The 22,186-nt window shown below is 44.7% G+C and overlaps 1 protein-coding gene across 2 annotated transcripts in view; it reads left to right on the forward strand.

Moving 5' to 3' along the window:
- Positions 1-22,186, forward strand: part of ECT2 (epithelial cell transforming 2) — a 137,369-nt gene that overhangs the window by 11,580 nt on the left and 103,603 nt on the right. For both annotated transcript variants that reach the window (XM_088452408.1, XM_088452410.1), the window contains exons 2-6: positions 2,693-2,767; positions 3,239-3,370; positions 13,864-13,943; positions 14,048-14,140; positions 16,092-16,274. In XM_088452408.1, coding sequence (XP_088308534.1) covers positions 3,250-3,370; positions 13,864-13,943; positions 14,048-14,140; positions 16,092-16,274 — 477 coding nt within the window. In that variant the 5' untranslated portion in view covers positions 2,693-2,767; positions 3,239-3,249. The remainder of the gene's footprint in view (positions 1-2,692; positions 2,768-3,238; positions 3,371-13,863; positions 13,944-14,047; positions 14,141-16,091; positions 16,275-22,186) is intronic.

The following is a 22,186-nucleotide window of genomic DNA, read 5'->3' on the forward strand; positions in this document are numbered from 1 at the left end:
TAACCCTCTCTTGAGTGGCATAGGGTGAAAGCTATCTGCCGATAACAATGTGTTTCTGTCTGTCATTTTGGTAAAGATAGTAGTCTCATACCGACCTGTAGATATATCGATGTTAACATCCAAATAACTTATGATCTTGTCACTAAAATTTAATGTAAATTTAATATCTTAACTGATGGTGTTCAGACTATCAAAAAATGTGAACAATTCCGTCTGATTACCTGTCCATATTTATAAAGATATCATCAATGAAACGAACATAAAATTGAATATAATTGGCCAAAGGATGTTGCAAAATTAATCTCTTCTCAAAATCATACATGAAAAGATTGGCATACGATGGGGCCATATTAGACCCCATCGCAGTCCCCCGTGACTGTAAATAAAAAGTATTGTCAAACATAAAATAATTTTTGTGTAATATGATATTGATAAGCAAAAGTAAATAATCAATAGGCGGCCCTATATAATGTGGATTATCTATGGCAATGTTCTTAATGGCCTCCATCCCTAAATTATGGGGGATGTTAGTATAGAGGTTAACTATATCTAGTGTAACTAGAATAGTGCCCTCCTTCGGTATAGGTAAAGTAGTTAGTTTATTCAAAAAATGAGTCGTATCTCTCAAATAAAATTCCGTATTTTGGACTAACGGCTGCAAGATGAAATCTACATATTGAGACAAGGTTTGACATAATGACCCACGTGAGGAGATGATCGGTCTCCCGGGTGGGTCATGCAGGGTTTTGTGTACTTTCGGTAAAATATACAAAAGGGGAACAACAGGATACTCTTGTGTCAAAAAGGCTGCTGTTTGTTCATCTAACCATGAGTTAGTTAGACCCATACTAATTACATTGTCTATTTCTTTTTTAAAATTGTTGGTGGGATCTGATCTGACCTGATCAAATATTTTATCAGAACGCTAGATTAGCGTCTTGGTTACTATAGTAACATATTCCACAGCGCGGAAATGAGCCGTTTCCTTTGAGTGGAACGCAAGCGTGTATTCCGGAGCATGTGAATGAACCGCAGACGTCACTTCCGGCATAGGGGTTTGCTGATTAGACGGAAGTCGGATCATTATGCCTCGAACTGGGATTAAGATATATCAGGTGAGTGATCATACGGACTTTCCCCACAGGTGTAGGTATTTGTGTGATGTATATCTGGTGTTGGGTTTACTGCAGTGCTATCACTCTGTGCCCCATGAGGAAGGTGTGAGGAAGCACCGAAACAGCTGTCGGGCTGTGACATACAGACTCCTTAGAACCACAGCACGTTTGTTCCATGGTGGTGACCATGCACGATTACACTGCCTTTGACACATGACGGGAACCTCGCTGTCTGTTCATAATGCCTCATTGAGCTTTTAGGAGCCTGAATTGACCGGATACTACTGCTGGACACTACTGACTCCTCAGGACCATAGCAAGTTTACTCATTGGTGGTGACTATGCATGAGAATACTGCAACTACCTTTATTATATGATGAGAACTTTGCTTTTTTGTCCATGATGCTTAAAGGAGCCTGATTGACTGTATATCATTGCTGTAAACTGTTGGATATACTAGCACAGCAGTTATGTGTTTGTATTTGTCCATATTATTATGAAATTCTTCACTACAGAAACATTTTTGCATATTTATGGAGTGCTGGTTTTTTTCTGTGGCTACAGAGAAATTTTTCTATATATATATATATATATCTCTATCGCCGGAGCTAGAGAGGGCAACCATGTGCACGCGCGTCCGAAAAGGCAGTGTGTCTATAAGACATGTCCCCTTTTCGTCATACTTGGGGACGTGCCCGGCACTTATGGACACGCCGGGCAGCCCCCAAGCGCTACAGAAAAGGAGAATGGATGCCGGGCGCATGCGCCCGGCGTCTATTCTCCGGCGGTGACCGGGTCACCGCACAGGCTGTGAGGGCAGGGTGCTTTTTGCCCCCCAGAAGGAGGGCAGGGCGCCGCGCCCCACCAAAACAGCCTAGCGGGAATTCTATCTATCTATCTATCTATCTATCTCTATCTAGCAGAATAGTTTCTCTATCCTGCCAGTCATCAGGCATAAATGGAAGTTGCATAGGTGGTCACAAGACTACCTGTTCTAGAATGGTACATCGCTACCTCTGGCATTGCAAGTTGAACCTTTAGTTGTCGCCGCTACCGGTCGATATGTGCGTAGTTTTGATGCCCAGTGGCACATCACTTTGAATTAAATTCCCTCCTCTGAGTTTTAAGCTGGGTACATACTTTACAATATATTGTTTGTACAACTGAAGAGCGACATAACGCATAGTGCATCTGTCCATGTGACCAGACAATAAATCTGCGAACAACGTCGGCCCTGCCGCATAGCTGATATATCTTGCAGATATATCAGTACATCTGCCAGGGTGTACGGGTGACCCACTGACTGTCACTGGCCGCAAGAGCCGTTGACACTGACATCACAACTGCCCAGTTGTGATGTTTAGCCAGACACAGTGGTCTGTTGGTAAGTGTGTATATCTTACCAATCTGCATCTGGGTTTCTTAAGTGTGTATCTAGCATTTAAAAGCTTTGTCGTTCTGTATCTTCAAATGAAGCTAGTATTAGGGTGTTAAAGAAAAAGAAGTCTTGATTAGAGCATTTCAATCTGTTAAACTTTTTAAAAACTGCATTGTAACAACTTTGAATTTTTGATTAGGCATTTAAAGTAGAAGATGTGCGTTCAAGAATCGAAGCTTGTGTAGAGTTGTCTAAGACGGGCACAGTCTTGGGGGTGAGTGTTTTAGAATGTGTTGGAGCTCTGTTCTCTGGGCTATTCAGCATCGCGTTGAATTGAATCACGGCCGTAGGGCTTGATTCAGCAAGGATCGCTGATGAAATCGCGTAGGCAGACGGGCGATTGTTGTGTACTGCGCATGCCTCACTGCGATTGGGACTGCGATCACAGTGACTATGCCAACCCATCGCAGAGTGATTGACAGAAATTACAGTTTGGGGGTGGGTGGTCGGAGAAACGCAGACGTGCCACTGCGTTTGAACGCCGTTGCAGGGGCATGCATAAATTAACTACTACGATGGCATACGCAGCTTGAGTGCTCACTGCATATAGGAAAGTTAGCAATTTTATAAGAGATGTTTGACCTGCTGTAAATGTGCAAACGGCTCTGATGTACTTCGATGTTAATTTCTGTGTGTGGACTGGTAAAGACTGTTGTAAATCTGCAGATTTACATTTGTTTCATAGGATCTACAATCATGAATGACAACAGTATGTTGGCGCTTGCTGGAGGCAGAAGTCTACTGGCAGACTCTTCTGTGTTTGACTGCAAAATCACAGAAATCTCAAAAGAAAACATTTTTCCTGGCTACGTTGATGGTAAAGTGTGTTTATTATATACATTTTAAATTGCTTTATTCATATTGGAAATGTTTATGGGAACGGGTGCAATGGTAGAAATGTGTAGGGATTTTATATGGGAGGGGTCATATAAATTTTCTTTAACTAGTTTTAGTATGGAGGAGGGTTACTTCTGAAAATGGGTTTGAAAGCCCTCGAACAGTAAACTTATTTTATTTACTTTTTCATTGAACTTTTTATTGCTTTTAAACAGATTATTTGTTACAGAATGCAAAAAAGTGGTGGGATGTTGATGTAGTTTGGAAGAACAATCAATGTAAACAGAATATTTAACCCTTAAAGTGGCAAGCAGGATTTTTCTACTTCAGGGTCCATAGGGTATCCACAGGATACCTTGGGGTATAGGTGTGACGTCAGTCATCGGGCACCATAGAGTTAAGCTTTCAGCCTCCCAGGATGCACTAGGGTCCCCCTCCTATACCCCACCCCCGAGCCAAGGCACCTCAGTTTCGTTTGGTGCCCGGCCGGAGTCGGGTGCACCTGTTGGAGTGGGGGCTAGAAGAGCCCCTGAAGCTTTTCTTCATGCAGCTGTGGCTGCACATCTGGATGTACAGCATGGACAGTCAGTCCTGACGTCCATGCTGTCTTCCCTACACCCCCGCCAGTACCGATCCAGGGATGATGGTGAGTATCTGGGGTCACAGCTAGCGGTGACCCCAGATGTTCCGGACCATGGCCGGATTCAAGGGGGACAGCAAGGTAAGCAGCGGGGTCCCGCGGTGGGTCCCCGCTGTTACATGGTCCAGAGTCCCCAGGCAGGGGGCTCCCTGGGGACTGGCTGCAGCGTGGAGCTAGGTAAGAACCTGCGCTTCCACTACCCCCCTGGAACAGCGGACCGCAGCAGAGCGCTAGCGCTACGGCGTCCCGGGGGTTAAATGCATGCCAGGGGAGCGCGCCTTCCCTGTCTCACAGCCGGCGCCTCCCCCGCTGCACACAGCCCTCTCTGCACACTGCCGACTGATCCTGTAATAGCGCTCCTCCCCCAGGCCAGCCTACTCTCTGCTCCTCGGCGGCCATCCTTCCTGAACGCATGGTGAACGCTGCTGGAAGCACTGGACGGAAGCATCGTGGTCTGGGTCCCCCCGCATACCTCTCCTCCGCTGTGGCAGGTCTGTGTATGCAGCGCTGTGTCCTACCAGGCCCTGTGTCTGCGTAGTTCAGTGATCAGCGCTGTTAGTGCAGGAATTGATTTTTCTTTGCATTGTATGTGACTGTGCTAGCGCTACTGCCTGTAACTTCTTCTGACTGTCAGCTTTATTACTGTCCCTGTCCTTTCTGCTAAGCCCTTGCGGTGCGGTGCTGCAGGGTGGTCTCTCGCCTATTTAATACATAATTGGTGAGAGGGGTCACATACTTGGTGCCATCATGTCTGAAAGTGATTTTCCTCTCCGGCTACAGTGTGCTACATGTAAAGTACCTTTAGCGGAGGGGGAGGGTAGCGCGGAGGGCCTCTGCCGGCAGTGTTTGTCGATGGCGCGGCCTATTACGGTTACAGCACCGGTACAGGAGCCGCCCTCGGCTTGTTTCGCTCAGGCGCTTACAACCTTAGTGGGCCAGTTAGCTCCGCAGCCCGCGTTTACACAGATGGGTTTGTCCCAGCAGTCAGTGGTGTCGTCACCCATGCAGGGTTTCCCAAGACAATTGGTGGTACCCCGCAGTCTCCCTATTTCCCCTCTCCCGGTTTCTCAGGAGCCGGCGTGGGTTAACTCCCTGACAAGTTCTGTACAGCACTTGTCGGATGTGTTGCAGGGGGAGACTGTGATGCGGCCACAAACGGCCGGTGGCGTCTGTCGGCTCCTTATGAGGATGACGAAGGGACGTCTGATGATGGGGAGATTCTGGATCCTTACGATCAGGAACCTCTCCATACTAAGGACGCTGATGCTAGGTCCAAGGTATATATTCCTGGACTTATCCGGGCAGTCCGCACAGCCTTGGTGATTGAGGACGAAGTTCCCCCAGCTGCTAAATCCAAGTATGCCTTTTTTAAGGATGTGAAGGGTGACGCCACAGTCTTTCCTCTTTCGGGTCAGTTAATGGACCATTTAGAGGAGGCGTGGAAACAGCAAGCGATACCAGCCGCAGAGGCGCCTGGCAGTGGCTTATCCGTTCGCGGATAATTATTTTGCTAAGTGGGAATCCCCTCCACAGGTGGATTCTCATGTGACACGTCTTGTCCGTAGTGCCACATTGCCAATGCCTTCCATGTCCTCCCTTAAGAATGCTACGGACCGCAAGGTGGAGATCTGCCTGAAGTCCGCTTATTCCCTTGCGGGGGGGGGGGGAGGGCAGCACGGCCGGCTATGGCCATTTGCTGGGTTGCCAGAGCGATGGAGCGCTGGGTGGTTTCATTGGAGGCGTCCTTTGATTCCGACTGTCCTGCCGAACAAACGGAGTTGATTGGTAATCTCCGTGATTCAGCCACTTATATCAACGAGGCAGCTTTAGACATTAGTACACTGGTGTCTCGAATTTCTTCAGCAGCGGTGGCTGCTCGTCGCACCTTGTGGTTGCAATCCTGGAAGGCGGACGCTGACTCCAAAAAGGGTTTGGAGGCGTTGCCCTTTAACGGAGAAGTTCTCTTCGGTCCTGATCTGGACAAGATTGTGGCCACGCTGGCGAGAGCCAAATCGGCATGTCTCCCGTCGGCCGCGGCTCCGTCTGGTTCAGGACCATCGTCCTTTTCGGTCTTATAGGGCCCAGGGCAGGCCCAAACCACAGTCTTTTCCCCGACAGGCTGGTCCCAAAAAATCGGCCAAGCCTCGGAAGCAGGCATGGAGTACCAGACGTCCGGCCCCTAAGCCTGATGACAAGCCTGCGGCCTGACTGTCCGGGCCTCCTGTTGGGGGATCCCAAAGTGGGAGGCCGCCTGCTGCAGTTCGCCTGGTGTTGGTCGGTCACCACGACAGACACTTGGGTTCTCGAGGTGGTCTCCCATGGGTACACCCTCTCGTTCCGGCACAGACCCCCGGCTCGATTCTTCTCCACGGGTCTACCATCAGACCGGAACAAGGCCACGGAGCTGCGGAAGGTCTTGCACACTATGCTCCAGGCTGGAGTTATAGTGCCTGTTCCATTCTCCCAGAGGGGCCAGGGTATCTATTCAAATCTTTTTTTGGTGCAGAAACCCAATGGGTCGTATCGTCCGATTCTCAACCTCAAGGCTCTCAACAAGTCTTTGCGGGTGCCGAAGTTTCGGATGGAGACCCTACGGTCCATCATTCTGGTGCTGGAACCTGGGGACTACATGATGTCATTGGACATACAGGACGCTTACCTGCATGTCCCTATTCTTTTGCGCCATCAACAGTTTCTCAGGTTTGCAATCCGCAGCGACCATTTTCAGTTTCGGGCGTTACCTTTTGGCCTGGCGACAGCACCGCGTGTGTTCACCAAGGTGATGGCGGTCATGGCGGCTTCTCTTCGGCTGCAGGGAGTCCGCATGTTGCCGTACTTGGACGACCTGTTATTAGTGGCAGGATTTCCAGAGCTCCTTCTACGCCACTTGGACCTGACCATTGCGCTGCTGCAACGGCACGGCTGGTTAATCAACTGGCAGAAGTCCACTCTAATCCCGTCTCGGCGGATTCTGCACCTCGGAGCCTTATCGGACTCGGGACAGCAAAGGATCTTTGTGACGGAGGAAAAGATCTCTGCTTTACAGTCGAGGGTGCGCAGTTGTCTGCACAGCCGCCGGGTGTCTCTACACTCGGCAATGAGGTTACTGGGCTCCATGGTGTCGGTGTTCGACATGGTGGAATATGCCCAGTTTCACTCCAGACCTCTGCAGCACCTGATCCTGTCCAAGTGGAACGGACTGCCTCAGTCTCTGAAGTCCCAGACGATAGTGCTCACCTCGGAGGTTCGCCTGTCCCTTGCCTGGTGGTTGCAGATGACCCATCTCAGCAAGGGACGTCCGTTCTGGGTACCAAATTGGGTCCTGTTGACTACGGACGCCAGTCTTCGGGGCTGGGGAGCAGTTTCAGGTCCACACTTGTTCCAGGGCAGGTGGACACCGGCAGAAGCGGCACTTCCAATAAATATCTTGGAACTCCGTGCGGTCTTCAATGCTCTCCAGCAGGCACATCGGGTTCTCCAGGGTCGTCCGGTGCAGGTCCAGTCGGACAACGCTACCACCGTGGCCTACATAAACGGGCAAGGAGGAACCCGAAGTTGGGCGGCTCTCGTAGAGGTGTCTCGAATCCTGGTATGGGCGGAGCGCAATCTTCCGGCCATATCAGCGGTCTTCATCCCGGGAGTGCTAAATTGGGAGGCGGACTTTCTAAGTCGCCAGGACGTTCATCCGGGGGAATGGTCCCTGCACCCGGACGTTTTTCAACTGTTGGTGGACAGGTGGGGTCTTCCAGAGATCGACCTCATGGCGTCCCGGCACAACAACAAGTTGCCGGTGTACGGGTCTCGCACAAGAGACGAAGAGGCATCTCTGGTAGATGCTCTGTCCATCCGGTGGACGTTCCGGTTCCTGTTTCCTCCGGTTTCCATTCTTCCACGGGTAATCCGGAAATTCAAACAGGAAGGAGGGACGCTCCTGTTGATAGCTCCCGCTTGGCCCAGACGGCACTGGTTCTCAGACCTTCAGGGTCTGTCCGTGGACAGTCCTCTGCGGTTGCCGCTACGACCGGACCTTCTATTGCAGGGTCCTTGTCTTCACCCGGACCTGGCTCGGCTGTCTTTGACGGCGTGGCTGTTGAGACAGCCATGTTGAGGTCCAGGGGGTTTTCCAGCTCTGTGGTGCGTACCATGTTGCGAGCTCGGAAACCGTCGTCCGCGAGGATATACGTATGCGTGTGGCATACGTTCTTCCAATGGTGTCGACCGAGAGGTTATGCACCGCTGGAGTTTCGTCTGGCTAGGATACTTGCCTTCCTACAAGCGGGACTAGATCATGGGCTTCGCCTTGCCTCTTTGAAGGTACAGGTTTCGGCCCTGTCTGTCTGGTTTCACCGTAGGATTGCTACAATCCCGGATGTGCGCACCTTTATGCAAGGTGTTCTCCGCATTCAGCCGCCCTTTGTTCCACCTGTGGCGCCTTGGGATTTGGCTGTGGTCCTGAGGGCTCTCCAGGGACCGCCGTTTGAACCACTGGGCTCAGTGGATCTTAAATGGCTAACAGCTAAGACTGTTTTCATTCTGGCCATAGCTTCGGCCTGGCGTGTTTCTGATTTAGAGGCTCTCTCTTGTAGACCCCCTTTCTTGATTTTTCATGGGAACAGGGCAGTGCTCCGCATTCGGCCTGAATTTCTTCCAAAAGTTGTTTCCCAGTTTCATGTTAACGAGGAAATTGTTGTTCCGGCCTTTAACTCACCTGGTCTTTCAGTGGGTGAGGCCACTTTGGATGTTGTGCGGGCCTTAAGGACTTATGTTGACCGCACTTCTTCGTTTAGGAAGTCGGACGCCTTGTTTGTCCTCTATGGCTTCCGAAAAAAGGGGTTGGCCTGCTTCAAAGCAAACTTTGGCAGCCTGGATCCGTATGGCTATTTCTGAAGCTTATCTTCATGAAGGTCTGCCGCTTCCTCCTTCTTTGAAGGCTCATTCCACTAGGTCTGTGGGTCCTTCGTGGGCAACTCGACGTGGTACCTCTGCAGTCCAGATCTGCAAGGCTGCTACGTGGTCCTCTGTCCATACCTTCGTGAATATGATATGAGGTATTACAGGTTTGACACCTTCGCCTCTCAGGATGCTTCCTTCGGGCGGCAGATTCTCCTTTCAGCACAGGAGCGTCCCCACCCTTAAAGGATACTGCTTTGGGACATCCCCAAGGTATCCTGTGGATACCCTATGGTTCCTGAAGTAGAAAATATGAGATATGGTAAGAACTTACCCTTGTTATCTCTATTTCTACGAAGTCCATAGGGTTCCACAGGACTCCGCCCTGTCGCACCTGTGCTGCAGATGGGCTTTGCTCTGGTCACCGGTTTTTCGTCTCCCTCTGGTGAGAATGTGATTCTTGTGTGTGTCCAGATCTTTTTTTCTCTCTCTTCCTTCTCCTCCTCCGGCCTATGGCTTGGTAACTAACTGAGGTGCCTTGGCTCGGGGGCAGGGTATAGGAGGGGGACCCTAGTGCATCCTGGGAGTCTGAAAGCTTAACTCTATGGTGCCCGATGACTGACGTCACACCTATACCCCCAAAGTATCCTGTGGAACCCTATGGACTTCGTAGAAATAGAGATAACAAAGGTAAGTTCTTACCATATCTCATATTATTTATGACCCTATGCCACTTTTAAAGAGCATTTTGTTTTGACTGCTACAGTTCAAGGCAGTTTTCCTAATGTGGATGGGTTCAAAACAGTTCCATGCTGATTATTAGTTTGTTTCTATTACCATTGACTTGTCTGTATAATCAGCTTTTAGTGACCCTAGAAGAGATCTGGCCACTTAACCCAAGGGACCAACAGTTGCATTTAGTCCACTTTGATTAGGAACCTGTAGCCAAACTGGTATTTAAACCATGCTGTTTGGTTTGTTTCTGGGTCTAGTGGCAGATTGTACCATATGTAGCCAGCAATTGTCTTGAGGGCTTGGATTTCAATCCTAAATCTGTATTTAAAAAAAACTGACGCCTCCAATTTCCTTTTACTTAGTAAAAATTAAATAGGATTCCAGGGGAAGACCAAGTGTATTCATACGCAAGATGGGATTATTCCTTTGCTGCCATGTAAAGGTGTAGCACTACTTATAAATTAGAGTTAGTGCAAATTGGTAGCATGCATTATGCTGTCTCTTATTTTGTAGAAGATTGAAACGTTCAATGCACCAGTATTTCAAACATACTTTGAGCAATTGACTCCTAGGACACAGTGATTGACCTAGGTGACATAATGACACCTTCACCAAGCAAACCACACCAGAGCAAGAGCTACATAGTAATGCATATAAATTATATCATTTGTATGACAGTCACACTTCTGAGTGACTATATTCATTGGAAAATTTTTCCATACCTTTTTATATTTCTAATCCTTTTGCCAGGCACACTTGTATGTAAAGCTAGACATGTGATACCTATGCAGTCTGAGATTTTGTTTCATGTAGACAGTAGGACCATGGAAAAAAATCATCTGCTATTATGCAGCTATATTCCTCTGCCTTTCTGAGTTACGATCCTGCTAGAGTACAGTGTCTGAGAACACCAGACTTTATAGTTTTCATTTATTGGCAAATCCTCATACATTTATAAAACAAATATGCGGCTGTTTTTAAAGGGTGTCTTAGAATGACATATTTTGCTTTAATGGCACAGGTCTTGAAGCCATGGTTCTTAAGCGGAAGATCCTTGCCGAGCCTGTTCACACCTGCAGCAGGCGCATAGCCCTCTTCTACCAAAAACCAAAATGATATCCTGCACAGGAGCTAAAGACATCAAATCAATAATATATAACCAGCAATATATAATGATTAATTACCAGAATATAATCAGCTGGAGGTGCTCCCTGGAATCAAATACCAAGTACTCAAATAATATCCATTGGCCGGGGCCAATTTACAGCAAGTGTTTCCTATGTGAGGCACTCCTTTTTTTTTTTATTTTTTTTTTTAACGATTGATTTATACAATAGAATATTGGAAATAAGTAAAATTAAAACATAACTTTTAATCAATTCCCTCCTTAAAACAATTGGGATATGCTGACTCAGATTAAAAAGATCTGACAGTCACCCATTATCAAATGTATAAAAATCATAAACAACAAATCAGACAAGCAGAACTTACCTTGTGGTGACCATACTTATTACTCACTAGGAGGTATATTGTTCTGTTAACAGGTAGTAAAATTCCCCCCTTAGATGCATGGGCATGCATGATGTTCACTGGCTATTACTTACCATCTATTAGGAGTTATGGTAACTTTATTACCCATCATAGTATTTACTTCAGCATTGATATTTCTCATCCATCCTAGTGAGTCCTTAGGCTTGAGCTACAACATATTTTAATATTGAAGTGTTCCTTGGTTTTGTACTGATACATATCATAGGAGTCACAGATTTTTCTGACTGATGTTTACTTCCTGACTCATCATTGCGGGAGTATCAATCATAAAAGACAGGGGTTGCAACATTGTATTGTGATATGGTTTGCAATGTATCAAGTTGTTTAAGAATATGATATATAATTGCTGGTAACTCTTAGCACTTATACAATGTGGAGGGTTAAATAGAGCTCTAATATCATGCAATAGATGTGCATAATCAATTTCTAACACTATAACACAGAGCATGATATGAGAAGACTGTCCCTAAGTGTACATGATGTAATAGACTTGCAGAATTTATATATTATTAAGGAGCATCACATAGGAAGAATCTAATTTATGTGTACTTTGGTTGCAAGTATTACCCTTATACAAGGGGATCATTAGCGTAAGGGATGAATTTTACTACCTGCCATCACACTTACTAGGCGTTATATTGTTATGATTAAGTATGGTCACCACAAGGTAAATTCTACATACCTGATTATACAACGTTAATAAATGTCTGATTTGGTGTTTGATTTTAATAAGTTTGATAATAGGTGACTGAGATCTTTTTAATCAATCTGTGTGTCCCAATTTATTTTAAGGAGGAAATTGATTGATTAAGTTATGTTTTAATTTCTACTAATTTCCAATATTCTATTGTATAGATCAATTGTAAAAGAGTGCCCCACAGAGGAATCGCTTGCTGTAAATTGGCCTCCGCCAATGGATGTTATTTGCATATCCCCCTTCTTCCTGTGTTAGCAGACTGCTTTTACTTTCTAGCTTGCCTGATGCTAGAATGTCGCCTTTTATTTTTGCTTCGTCAACCCCCGATATATATCCTAGCCCCCCTCACACCAAATTGTTGAAATGCTTTGATAGGGATGTTCTCCAGGAAGATGCTCGCTCGCTTATTTCTGTGAAAGAATAAAGTAAATGTCAACAAAGTGTTGAATAAATCTAATCACTTTATTGATGACCTATTTAACCTTCTTTTAAAAATGGCATACCCTTATTGTGCACCTCTATTTTAGTTTCCTTATGGATCAGTGGTGAATTTTACTGTGATCTTCTACTTACCTATTTAATACTTGCATAAAATTAACTCCATAAATGTTCGGTTTCCTTATAATCATGTATTTTTCTTAACTAACATTTTGTAATATCTAGATATTTATATAGCTATGATTATGTATATTACAAAATGAGTGGTTAAAATGCTGGTTCTCCCCCCCCCATTTCCCCCCCCCCTTGATCCCATTCCCTCCTGTATCCTCCGCTCCCTCCTATTATCTGTTCCCATCTTGCCCATCTCTTCAATCTTTCACTGTCATCAGGCACTGTTCTCTCTGTATTCACGCATGCCCTTGTCTCCCCCCATTCTTATAAAACTCACCCTTCATCCTGACACTCTCTAATTACCGCCCCCATCTCTCGGCTCCACTTTGCCTCCAAACTGCTTCAGCGAGTTGTTTACAACCACCTTATCCCCTTTCTTTCCTTCCACTCCCTGCTTGATCCATTTCAATCTGGCTTTCATCCTCTCCACTCCACAGATCCTGCCCTCACTAAAGTCAGCAGTGACCTTGCTGCCAAATCCAAGGGCCACTACTCTCTGATCATTCTCCTTTACCCCTCTGCTGCGTTTGACATCGTGGGCCCCCCGTCACTTCTCCCCCTCTTACTCTTCCAGGAAGTGTACCCAAGGTCTGTTCTTGGACCTCTCCTATTCTTTGTATATCCTTTTTTTAGGTGAGCTCATCAGCTCTTTTGGCCTCCAATATCATCTCTCTACTGCTGGCATTCAGATCTATATTTTCCTCTCTCTCCTAACTCCTCTCTCCAACTGTTTTTTTGCTATCTCTTCCTGGATGTCCTAGCACTTTCTTAAATTTAACATGTCTAAGACTGGGCTGATAATCTTCTCACCCTCCTAAATACCCTCACCACCTACAATTTTCTTTATTGATGGCACCACCATTTCATATAGCCCGCAAGTGCGCTTTCTTGAAGTTATTCTTGACTCTTCCCTCTCCTTCAAACCACCCGTTCAGTACCATTCTCAGTCTTTATCAAAGTCTTCTTTCTCACATCCTAACCCACTGCTCCATGATTGCTGTCTCGTCTGTCTGTCCCTCTCCTTTAGACTGTAAGCTCTCACAAGCGGGGCCCTCTTCCCTTACGTGCTTTTCCCTCCCTCATACAATAATTCCCCCCCCCCCCACTGTCTACAACTGCACCTAACCCTTGGGGTCTGCTGCTGTGATTGAGCCCTGATGTAAAAACACAAAACCTTTACAGTGAAGAAAACTATATGGAATCTTTGGGGGGGAATTAAACTTTGTGCTGCTGCAGTTCACTGCCTGTCACTTTAGACTGGAGCTGTTAGGATAATAAAATACAACGTTTTAGTTTTACACTGTTTACAAAAACACTCTAACGTTAACAATTCTTTTCTTAAATGCAGAAGACATGCCACAAATAGAAACAAGAGTGGTGCTAGTAGAAGATGCTGGAAAAAATGAAGCATTATTAAAAGCTCTGGAGGTATATATACACACTTTTTTTTTTTTTTTTTTATCTTGTTTTCTAGTAAATATAAAGATATGCATTGTTTTTTAATACATTTATCTGAATCTTCATTTCCACAGACTATTAAGCTAATGGAAGTCCCAGTTATAAAGATAAGGGAAAATTGTCAAGAAAAGTCCAAAGAAACATTTATAAAAAGTATTGTAAATATGGTATGGAGACTTAATCATACCAACTGATATTGCATGCAGCAAATCACAATTGGGTCTTGAAATGTTTGACTCAAAAATGTTAGTGGTGCAATTTAAACAGGCTAATATATTGGGATTATTAACACGTGGCTACACACTTAATGAGATTTTGATGTATTCACTGGGGCTTATCCAATAATTTAAATTAACATCTTGGATCTTATATGTGGTGGTGGTGTGTAGGGTTTTGTTTTTTTTTAAACCCCCCCCCCCCCCTAAGAATGATCGGCTATATCCTTCAGATAATGTTGCATTGTCTATGGCACTAAAATATACTGGAAATAATTTGATATAAGCCAATCATTTTTAGGTATTTCTTTAAATCCATATGATATGACCGTTCTGTCTTTTGTGTTTTAATTGAAGTTCAGTGCTGAACAGCCGAACCGGGTCATTTAGAAATGAATCATACAAATGTATCCTCATACACCTAATCATACAAATGTATCCTATACGCCATTCGGCACAAGACTCACAACTGAGCTGCTCCAAGAGGTGTAGTATACTGTAGTTTTCTTACATTTTGCACCTTATTTGCACGAAGACGCAGCAGAACACAGCTCAAAGTGTACTAGAGATGCTAAGCTGCAGCTTTAACTGCACAGGAATTAGTTTTAAATATGCACAGTCACAGATTAAGCACAACTGAACTTGATGTGTGAAAAAGCTGTGGCTGCTGCATTGCAGCATTTCTTACATAGATTCAGACTGTCGCACACAAAATGTACAAATTGATCAGTGCAAGCTAGCAATGTAGATTTGGCACTTTGTATTTTTTATACAAATAAAATGCTCATTTTGAACGAGACAGAAGTGCGGCCCAGTTGTCTAGGACTTGGAGCTCCAAGAGGGGCTATTTGCTGCGACCTGAGCCACAGTGTATGAGGACACATCTGTGATTGGTGGTTGGGTCACTCACTTGTTTAGCCTGTGTTTGGCAAGCTTTTAGATTTGGAGCTTTCAAGGTTACTTATGTTCAAATGCAAGGTATACTGCTATTGTAATAGGTATATTATAAAATGTGACAGTGGCCCAATTAAAGAGTCACCATAAGCATCATGCAGGAGACCAGGAATATTAATGACCTGGATATTGAACAAATATGTTTTGTGTGTGTTCTGGGTTTTTGTTGTTTAGAGCCCATAGGGGGGGTATCCCATTAGCCCCAATATATTTTCGGGGACGAAAAATGGGGATTTCTCGCTGACAATCCCCATTTTTCAGTGTTTTTTTTTTTGTTTTTTTTTTAATCCCCATATCCTGTTTGCCGAACAAAGAAGATTTTTCAGCCGAAAACGCATAAGTTTGTGAACTTATCACGGGTCCTATGTGTTTTTGCCATCGTAGCGGCTAAAACAGCACTTATCGAGGATTATTTTATGGGACAAATCAGGTCCCGAAAAAAAAAAAAATCCAAGATATGAATGCTGGCGTTTGCTCCACCCGAAAGAGGTAAAAAAAAAAATTGGACACTTGATAACAAACCTAATCGTCATCTGGTTTGTATGTGTAGTTTTAATTGCGACTGGGATAGTCCCATCCGTGTCCTATATTATTCTACGTAATAGTGTAATCCTTGTATTTCTATTTCAGTAGTGCTGAGTTAAGTCATTTGGAAGTGCGGGCCAGTCTGTTTTCTTCAATAGACGAAGGTCGGGTAGTCTTGTATAGTGCACAGATGGGGGGAAAAAGGGCCTCCCCAAATAATTTCTGTATTGATAACCTTCACTAATATGTACATAAAAGCAGCTTATTAATAATCATTTCAGAACTTCAGAAGCATGGCTGGAGGGAAGCATAAAAATAAGTGTTTTATGCACTGCATCTCATATCACCAGTGGAGCAAAGAGCAATGTTCTGCATTATCCAAAACTATACTAAACTCTCAAATCTTTCTCATGGAAAAACACAGGAAATCAAGCTTCCCTACGTCACAACAGAATCTGTGGAAGAGTTTGCAGAAGCTGATACCCCAGAATTTGAAAACGTGTTTGTTATATCAGATTTCCAACATCCTTCCTTTCGACATTTGTATAAAGCTGACTGCAGAATACTTGGCCCACCAATCATCTTGCATTATGCACAAAAAGGAGAGGTACATATAGTTATGAATGACTTAATTCAAAATTTGTATCCTCTTCAATGTCTCGTTATAATGAACATTTACATTTTTTCCTTTTTTTTTTTTTTTTGAAAACTATTTATTGAACAGCAAAAAAGGAAAATTACATATATATGAATATACATTTCAATCTTTCGAAATTTTGCACACACATACAATCAATATTAATTAAGAGTCAAATTTAGTAATTACTGTCCCCTTTTTTGTTTTTTTATACAGTAGAGTAGAAATAAAGATAAGAAAACATGGAGATAACCATAAAATAATGGAGTAAAATATTAAAATAAACAAAGTAGACAAAGAAATAAAAGAAAGAAGACAATATATACACACACCACACAATGGCATCTCAATCTATAGAACAAAGCATGTATTTTTGTAAGAATTATGCGTTACCAGCAGAGTTTCGCAAATAATTCCCATGTTATAATTGGGTCAAAACTTATAATATTAGGAAGTATAAATATAGGTATCAGTACTTAGATAAAGTACCTGTCTAAATAGAAGAGAGCAAAGAATAAATGGTGAAAGTGTAATTAAACGATTTGCTTCTGTAAAAACCATTCCGTATGTTCGAACACCTTCAAGATGTTATCTTGTAAGTGATCAGGCAACTGAGCGATGTATATTTCCCACTTTTTGGAAAAGGCTAGAATACCCCTTTCTATGTCATACGTGGCCATCCGCCTCTCATGATATAGCACTTCAAGCATAGCAGTTTTCCATTCAGATAATGTGGGTGCTGAACTGGAAATCCAATGTTTGAGAATTAAGTGTTTAGCTACTGTGACCACAACAGTCAACAAAGGTTTCCAAGGTTCATTACTATCTTAAAAATAAATCTGGCTTACAATTTTTGAGCTGTTGTCTTACATTATAGATCGTTTACACTATATAGTAGTAGAATTAATCTGCAATTTGTGCTGTTGAGGGCATGCATAGGGGCACCATGTTGTTTATTGACCTGGACTCCAAGTAAGGAAACTGCTATTGAAAGTAATTTGTATCGGTAGAGCTTATGATTTTCACATGTTCCTGTTGCAGAACTAATTAATTGAACGAAAGCCCGAAAGGCCTTTTATTTCTTAAATCTTTTTTACATGTATTGTGCTGTTATATTGAACAAGTTATATCTGTAAATGAGATTTCTCCTTCATGCACTAGGGGACACTGGAGTGAATACGCTGGGGTATAGACGATGGAATGAGTGGAACCTGGCACTTTTAAATTTCTTAGTGTATTTGGCGGATCCTCCTCCTCTATACTCCGCCCCGACCTCAATTTAGGGTATGTGCCGAGGAAGCAGGGTGCTTTTCCAGGGCTATTCTCAGCCATTTATTTCTCATCAATAGGCAAACTGCAAGGTTGCTGCAGTTTTCTCTGAAAACCCATAATGGGGCGCAGTACTTATAAGACAGTATCTGTTAAACAATGCTGTGGTTGTGACTCACCTGGTGCAAGATTGATTGCTTTAGGACAACTCTGCTTTAGCACTATCTCTCCGTACTGGAGTGATAGGCATCCTAATACATACGCAGTGGGTACACGCCTTAGGTTGGTTGATGTTTTGAAAATATGTATTTCTTCAGGGCCATAGGGATCCACAGGGATACCATGGGTATAATGTGGTTGGAGAGATCCAGGCACCAAACCGTTAGCTTTCTGCTCCCAGGAAACCTCGTGTCCTCCTTCATATATACCCCACCCCTAGCCACAGGCCTACAGTTGGTCGCTTGGTGCGGCAGGATTAAGGCGCACCTTTGTAACAGGGAACTGCTCAGGCAGTCCTAAGCGTTTATTTGTTTTATTTTATTTCTATGTTTTTGGGTTGGCAGTACTAAGCGTCTGAATTAAGATGCATGTACTGCGGCTCCATCTACCTCTGCTGGGCCGCAACACCAGTAACAGGGCTGGTCTCGGCTGAGCTTGTTAGCAGTGATGCTAGGACCTGGACTGCAACTGGATGCACTGAGATGTCGGGTAAGGCGATTTCACGCTTATGGGAAATCACGTGCGGCACTCCTAGCTTCCAGCACCGGAAGCCGCTGAAGTCAGAGCGTCCGCATCCTCACTAGATCGCCAGGGCCTTATCGTCTGACGCCGGGGATCGGAAGCAGACGAAATTCTGCCACGAGGCCAGCGAACCAGGCTGGTTGATGCAGTTTAGGGGAGGTAGGTGCTCCCCCGGCAGCTCCTACCCATAAGCAGTCCCTACAAAGGGTTTTACGTGTCTGGGTTGCTCCACCTACCCTCCACGTGTATATGAGACTCACGCTCCACTATTGGTGCGCTGCTGTAGCTGTTAGTCTCAGGAGGGTTTGGGTCAGTCTCCCTGTATACCTCTCCCTTGGTTAAGGTATATAGTGCTCTATATCCTATCATTCCTGGTGTTTGTGTAGTTGATTGTAATTATATTACATATGCATTGTATGTGACTGTTTGCTAGCTGCTGTATTGACACTGTCTTTTTAATTCTGTCTGTCAGTTATAGTGATCACTATTTTTTCTCTCCATCCCTTTGAGTTGGAGGGTTTTTCTTCGAGTACTTCATTCATTAAGTTTTTGTGAGGGCTATCTCATAACATTGTGTTTATTGCCATGTCAAAAGATAAAGGGAAACAGGAGGAGGAGCCCTCTGTGCTAGTCTCATGCAAATCATGTGTATATGAAAGACACCTATACAAGTATATAGTGCTCTATATCCTACCATTCCTGGTGTTTGTGTAGTTGATTGTAATTATATTATATTATGCATTGTATGTGACTGTTTACAGCAGCTAGCATTGACAGGTGAAAGATGTATGGCCTTTCTGTCCCCTCAGGATGTTAAGGATGGTTTGTGTGTTGTCTGTTTATAAAGAGCCACCTCACCAGTCCAGTTTACCTGTCCCTGAACAAGAGCCATCTTGGGTATCCTTTTTTTAATCCTAGGTAATGAAGCCGTTTGTGGATAGTATGGCTACTCCCACACTGTCTCCTTGGATGGGGTGTCCACAACATGCCATGTTTGCACCACCTATGCTTCCTTTCCTAGAAGGATGTTTATGGCCATTCTAGTCAGAATATGTCACCATCTAATGTTGAAAGCAGACCAGTAGTTACTAAGATGCCTAAGCGCAAGTTATCTCTTTATCAGTCTGCTCAACATATGGATTCAGATGCATCATCAGAGGAATCAGATGATGCACAGGGTTCCTCTCCAGGGTCTAGCTCGGGGGGAGGAGGACCACCGGAAGGTGGCCAAAATGGAGTTTCCTATAGCTGAACAGCTCACCGAGCTTTTGGAAGAGGCATGGGGTAACCCGGACAAACTGTTTTATGTGAATAAAAGAATACCTTTGTTGTATCCTTTGCCAGCTTCAGTATGTACTAAGCGGGAGGTACCTCCTACTGTGGATGATCATGTGACGCATATAATCAGAAATGCTACATTGCCTATTCCGACAGCATCTTTACTGAAGGATTCCACTGGTAGGAAAATTGAAACTGGTCTTAAGGCAATATTTTCGTCATCTGGAGCTGTTACTTGTCCAGCTATGGCTGGAGCCTGGGTAGCCAAAGCTGTTGAAGAATGGATGGAAGCATTGGAAGATTCTCATTCTCTACCAGATGCCACCAGAGAACAGATTATTTTTATCTCCCACATACGGGAAGTGGCTTCCTATCTGGGAGGAGCTGCAGCACATGCTGGAATTTTAGCTTCTAAGGCATCAGCAGCTTCAATAGTGGCACGCAGGGCCCTTTGGTTAAGATCCTGGAAAGCGGATAAAGGATCAAAGAAGGCTCTGGAAGTCTTAACTTTCTATGGAAAAGTACTTTTTGGAGCAGAGTTAGATAAGATAATAGCTAGTCTGGTGGCTTCAAAGTCAGCAGGTCTGCCATCTACAGCTACAATAAAGTCTAGGCAGGTTTCTTTTCGGTCCTTCTGTCCTCATGGACGAGCAAGGGAACAGTTTCTCTAAGCCGTCTAGTTTTCGCAGGACTACAAGGCGAGAAACTAAGAGCTTTGGGCCGGCAAGACGTCTAGCTTCTAAACCGGATGACAACCCTCGGCCTGATGGGTCGGGCCTCCTCCTGGGGTATCCCAGGGTAGAAGGCCAACTACTTCAGTTTGCGGATTACTGGCAACTGACACAGATGCCTGGGTCCAAGAGTTGGTCTCTCAGGGGTATGCCCTCATTTTCAGGAGGCATCCTTCTCAGAATTTACACAGATCCTCCATTAGATTCAGTCAAAGCCTTGGCCCTTCAGGAAGCCATTCACTCCCTGCTGTAGGTGGGGGTAATAATCCCGGTTCCTGTGTTGCAACAAGGAAGGCGTTATTTTTCAACTCTATTCTTGGTTCAGAAACCCAATGGGACTCATTGCCCTATTCTAAATCTAAAAACCCTCAACAGGTTTATCCATGTACCCAAGTTTTATATGGAAACTCTCTGGTCAATTATTATGGCAATGGAGCCTGAGGATTGTGTTTTCCGTGGACATTCAGGATGCATATCTGCATGTTCCTATTATGCCGTCCCACCAACAATTTTTACAGTTTACTGTCCTTCAGCAACATTACCAATTTCAGGCACTGCCCTTTGGCCTTACTATGGCCCCCCGGGTATTTACCAAAATAATTGCGGTCATGACTGCCTAGCTCAGGCGTCAGGGAGTCAGAATACTACCATATATGGACGATCTTCTGATGTTGGCGCAGACTCTGTTTTTTTTTTTTTTTTACAAAACAATCTTCAACTGACAATAGACTGCCTACAAAAGCATGGCTGGATCATCAATCTTTGTCACCTGGATGGATCAGAGGAGCATGTGTGCTGGGCTCCTCCAATCAGGGCTCAGCACATTGTCCTGTGACTCCTATCAATGATAAATAATTGTGAAGTCTGCTCAGCTCACTTGGAGGTCCAAAGGATTTATTTGCACATAGAAATAAATAGCATACCGCCCCTTACAATACGCATGCGCTATTGCACCAACACAAGACTTCAATTCTGATTGCACTGACTTCCAACGGTCACTGCAGTACAATTTATAAGTTCACATTCAAATAGTCCTTAGGGAATCAGATCATTGGATACAGGCAGGGATCTGTATATACTAGACGACGTATAGGTTAGTTCCTTCTTTGTGTGTGCCAACCGAATCTTCATTAGCCAGAGGGCCCCGCCAAAACTATCCCAATTCTGGAATTCCTTTGTCTTACAGTATCAGGGGGAAGTTTCAGGTTAAGCACATTACATTGCTTAACTGCACATAAATAGTGTTCACTCTAGCTCCGGCGGCAGTCAGGGCGCCGAAGCTAGAGAGGACAACTTTGTGCGCGCGCCCGAAAAGGGGGCGTGGCCATGAAAAGGGGGCGTGTCTACAAGACGCGTCCCCTTTTCGTCATACTTGGGGGCGTGCCCGGCAACCCCCAAGTGCTGCAGACAGTGAGAATTGATGCCGGGCACATGCGCCCGGCGTCTATTCTCCGGCGGTGACCGAGTCACCGCACATTTCTCTACCCGCGGGACACTGGGTCCCACGGCAGGGTGTTTTTTGCCCTCCTTCTGGAGGGCAGAGTGCATTTTGCCCTCCAGAAGGAGGGCAGGGCTGCGCGCCCCGCTGAAACAGCCTAGCGGGAACGCTAGAACTTTATTTTGGGTGTGAGGTTGATCTGCCTAAGAACTGGGCCCCGTATATATGCTATTTATCATCTGTTAGGCTTCTCACTGGCTGGAAATATGGTTCCCATCATATGACATTTGCAATTCCTATGATTTGGAGGGAACCGAAGACCTATTCAACTGATTTGCTATTTCTGCTTAACTAACAGAGGAATATAAAACAAAATATACAGATAACTATCATAACTTGCCTCTGCAATGAGGCCTGTCTTAGTA

This window comes from Taudactylus pleione, unplaced genomic scaffold (assembly GCF_031769625.1).
Source record: "Taudactylus pleione unplaced genomic scaffold, aTauple2 ptg000037l, whole genome shotgun sequence".
NCBI lineage: Eukaryota > Metazoa > Chordata > Amphibia > Anura > Myobatrachidae > Taudactylus > Taudactylus pleione.